This window comes from Vicia villosa, unplaced genomic scaffold, assembly GCF_029867415.1.
Source record: "Vicia villosa cultivar HV-30 ecotype Madison, WI unplaced genomic scaffold, Vvil1.0 ctg.001316F_1_1, whole genome shotgun sequence".
Taxonomy (NCBI): Eukaryota; Viridiplantae; Streptophyta; class Magnoliopsida; order Fabales; family Fabaceae; genus Vicia; species Vicia villosa.
Genome location: NW_026705572.1, coordinates 130639 through 135090, shown reverse-complemented (window position 1 = coordinate 135090; position 4452 = coordinate 130639). Strand labels below are relative to the sequence as shown.

The window sequence follows — 4452 nt, the reverse complement described above, 5'->3', positions numbered from 1 at the left end:
CCCATTTAGATACTTGCTCTAGTAGTGGAAGATTTTCACATAAGCCTAACTCAAAAGGTGAAGCAGCGATGGTGCAACCATCAAATGTTTCATGACTTCCATTTTGAAGCCATTGAAGGTTGTTGGAAAATTAGGATCGAGAAAATGCATTCTTTAAACATTTCTTGAAAATCCTCTCTAGAAATTGAACTCACGACCTTTATACATTACTTGTCGGCTAAGTTAAAATCAAGAGATAAAGTAGTGCATTTTTTAAAACGTTCTAAGTTACCTCGGTAAAATTTAATTAAAACCTATTTTTCAAATTACCCTTCAATAAATCTTATAAATTATCTCTAAAAGTGACTTTAAATTATCCTAATTATGTTAGATGCCGATATCGAAACAACTATCAATTAACCTATCAATCAAGTACCAAATAGAATCTAACTCAAATTTTAAATTGTTGCGTCGAATTCATTTGTTAACAAGTTCCTACTATTATTAGTGTAACCAAAAACAATCTACTTTCATCATATGTCTATTTATTTTAGAAAAATGTTTATGTAAATATCAAACAAAAAGAATATAAAAATAAAAAGAACACGCTATTTTGCCGTAGGACATTCTAATGACAGCTGTTATCTTACATTGTAGAGTGACTCTAAATCTTCACAATTTTTTTCCATGACATGTCAAACAAAATGTTTTTTTTCTCTGACATCATTTAAGAAATAAAGGACTTTAACAAGTTTAATGTTGAGTTCAGATGCACCAATCAACATCAACGTATATTTGACAAATCCACCAAAAAAATTAAAATAAGTGGTACATTCATTAATAGATAATGTACTAATTAAATACTAATTAATTATTGTTTTACGTATAACAGTAAATTTCCTCAGTAATCAAATTAAATTCTCTTAATTACATGCATAGTATTTAGACACAGTATATGTTGAGTATGAACAATTTAGAAAAGATATAAATTCATGATAACACAAAATTATACATTTGTGGGTAATAAACAACCAACAAAGTTATCTTTTATCCCACGTTTCTTTCTCTCCCATAAACATCAATATTTTCTGTCTTTTTTTTCTCTCTTTCACTTTTTAGATTCTTCTCAATTCAGTTACTGAAAATGGAAATTGTTTCAGTTATGTATAAGGAAGAAGATCAAATGAATTTGCCACCTGGGTTTAGGTTTCATCCAACTGATGAAGAGCTTATAAGTCATTATCTTTATAGAAAGGTAACTGACTTTAATTTTTCTTCTAGTGCTATTGGAGAGGTTGATTTGAACAAATTTGAGCCTTGGGATTTGCCATGTAAGTTGTAAATTTTGAGTTTTGTTTTTACATGATTTAATCCGTACATCAGACGAGTCTCATAATCGTTAGTTCGTTACATAATTAGAAACACAGACACGTTGACACGGGTAATAATTTTAAAAAAATGATAAATATTTAAATGTAATCACATGTATCAGTGTCGGAATCTGGACACATTTGATCAGAAGTGTCATTGATTTGGTTAATTTTGTTGTAGGGAAAGCAAAAATGGGTGAAAAGGAGTGGTATTTTTTCTGTGTGAGAGATAGAAAGTATCCAACAGGTTTGAGGACTAATAGAGCAACTGGAGGTGGATATTGGAAGGCAACTGGAAAAGATAAAGAGATTGACAGAGGAAAATCTCTTGTTGGAATGAAGAAAACTCTTGTTTTCTACAAAGGAAGAGCACCTAAAGGAGAGAAAACAAATTGGGTCATGCATGAATATAGACTTGAGGGAAAATTATCTGTTATCAACCTCCCTAAAACTGCAAAGGTAACTTCTATGTTCCAAAACTACATACCTTTTATTTTATCTCAATTTTAAATAAAGTTTTGCCATGGTAATTTGAGTTGCAGTGTAAGAGTAACATGATTGCAATTGTGGTCGCAATATTCTACAATATTAATGATCACGAGTCTATTATTGTGAAAACGGCCGTGACAAAACAGTATTTGAAGGTGCTTATAATGTTATTTAACGTTTTAATGCTAAGAAAAAACATCACAAACGAAAATATTATTTATAAATGTTGTGATTAATTCACACCACAACAATCACAATCACTAACACAGTACATGTATCAGCCAAAATCGTAAAAGTCTTTACACAACTGCGTCATTTAAAATCTTGGCCCTTGCGAAAACTGTTATATAAAAGGTTGTTTGTGAATTTTTATTCATCTATAATCTATGCAGTACTATATTTTGTTATAGAAGATTTGTCTAAAACGCAACAATGTCCAAATCAGACATGACATCGACATATGTAATTTCACTCAATTTAATTTATTTTGTAAAATTATCATTAGTGTCATCTTATCAATGTCATGTTCGGTGTAGGTTGTACATGTTTTCTTAGTTGTTGCTAATTGATTTTTGTCTTTTTGATGCAGAATGAATGGATGATTTGTAGAATATTTCAGAAGAGTCTATCAGACAAAAAGACATGTGATCTTTCTTCTGGAATAATGAGGTTAGAATCTTTTCGAAATGAAATGAATTCTTCTATTCTTCCACCTTATTCCAATAACAAAATCGATTCGCCTTACGTGTCCTGCTTCTCCAATCCAATTGAAAGAAACCAAGTTACAACCTTTGATTCCTTTACCAACAACCCTTTTGAGGTTCCAAAAAACACACTTTCCATTGGTTCATTTTACTCTACTCAAGAACTTCAATCTACACCAAATTTTCCATTACCTGGTTGTTCTGTTTCAACTGCACCAATTGATCCATCTACATTGTGGAACTATTAAACTCAGATAAAAAAGAGTTACATCAGATATCTTGAATAATAGTGAAGCATATATTTTGTACTATATGATCAATTATTATTATTATTATTATGGTGATGTATTGTATTGGTTGATTGATACTTGAGGTTCAAAGTTGTTATGGTTTACATGAGAATTATTATTTTGTGTAAGTTTGGATTTATTAGAAAGTGACACGATTGGATTTTTTGTGTGGATTCTATGACAACTATATGGAGAGTGACATTTATATATTCTGAATTGTAAATTATTGATTGTGGGGGCTGATTCATGTACGGTAAGCATTGAAAATCTCTCAAATTTTCTATGGATTTTTCTAAGTCTCTCTTGGTAACATGTGCATGCTCATTCTATTACATAGACAAGAATCTATAAACAAAGTAAATAAAATAAGTTATCTGCATTTCCCTTGGTAGGGGTGTTCGCGGTGCGGTTTGGTTCGGTTTTGAGCATAAAAGTCATCCTAACCGCGAGATAAAAATACATGTGATTCGGTTTGGTTCGGTTGATTTTTAAAAAGTCATCCAAACCAAACCAAACTAATGCGGTTAGATCGGTTCGGTGGACCGCGGTTTACACTATAAAATAAAAATGTACTAAAATAAAAGGAAAAAAGAAAGTAATTCAATGTCAATATAATATATGATATTATACTATACAAAAGAAATTATATTACAAAAACAATTATATTACAAGAACAGTAGAGAACTAAAAATACATTATAAATGAAATATATATATTAGATAGTAGAGAATTACATAAATATGTAGCTCAATAAAATACAAAAACTAAGTGGATTATGCCAAAACTTAAGTTAATAAATTAATTATTAAAATTCAAAACGTGAGGTGTGGTTTTGTGCAATTGGATTTGGAAAGATAATAAATTAATTATTAAAATTCAAAATTTAAGTTAATTATGCGGTTTAGTTTGGTTTGGTTCGGTTTTGTGAAATAAAAACCGCAAACCAAACCGAACCGCGCGGTTTAGTCCAAAAATCATCCAACATCATCCAAACCAAATGCGATTTTTTGCGGTTTCGGTTTGGATTGGTTCGATTTGCGGTTTTGCTTTTGGATTGGTTCGGATACGATCACCCCTATCCCTTGGTACGTACGAATATGAGGATCCAGAATTCAACACAGATCTTTGCAAGAAAAATAAAATTATTTTGCGTTTTAAAAATTTTCCAAAAAAGAGCTAACAGTTGAATGAAGAAAAATCAAATCAGAAGAAAGAAATTGTCTATTAAAGGGCGAAGAAAACATGATGGAACTTATTGCTTGCAACACAAGCTAATTTCCTACTTAACTGAAACCATCTATAACTAACTGAAAATTGACATTGTTAGTTTAAGTAAGGATTCTAGCCATTTGACCCCATTATCAATTGTAAGTTTGATTAATCGATACAATTAATTCTCTTTCTCAATTTAGTTTTTTAACATGGTATTAATCGATACAACTTTTGTTGGAATTAAACTCAAACCTTTGATTAATTCCTTATCACTACACAATGACAATGAAAGAAAGGGAATTTAGAGAAAATGTGAATTAAGATTTACAAAAATAAAAGGAAAGAAGAAGATGATTTTCTGCAGAGTTTCTCTCTGACCACAAACTATAGAAAACTTTTTATTCACTT

The 4452-nt window shown here is 30.3% G+C and overlaps 1 protein-coding gene across 1 annotated transcript; it reads left to right on the top strand.

Annotated features, from left to right (window-relative positions):
• The first annotated feature begins 955 nt into the window (after positions 1 to 955).
• On the top strand, positions 956 to 2944 carry LOC131634573 (NAC domain-containing protein 100-like). Its single transcript, XM_058905241.1, has 3 exons — positions 956 to 1310; positions 1531 to 1808; positions 2428 to 2944. Exons 1-3 carry the CDS (start codon positions 1124 to 1126, stop codon positions 2788 to 2790), a joined length of 828 nt encoding a protein of 275 aa, XP_058761224.1. The 5' UTR covers positions 956 to 1123; the 3' UTR covers positions 2791 to 2944.
• Positions 2945 to 4452: the final 1508 nt, after the last annotated feature.

Bases quoted from the DNA above. Each gene is read 5' to 3' on its own strand.
- LOC131634573 (XM_058905241.1), top strand. From the start codon at position 1,124: ATGGAAATTGTTTCAGTTATGTATAAGGAAGAAGATCAAATGAATTTG. The intron at 1,311-1,530 runs GTAAGTTGTAAA...ATTTTGTTGTAG, and splicing joins TGAGCCTTGGGATTTGCCAT to GGAAAGCAAAAATGGGTGAA. The intron at 1,809-2,427 runs GTAACTTCTATG...TTTTTGATGCAG, and splicing joins ACCTCCCTAAAACTGCAAAG to AATGAATGGATGATTTGTAG.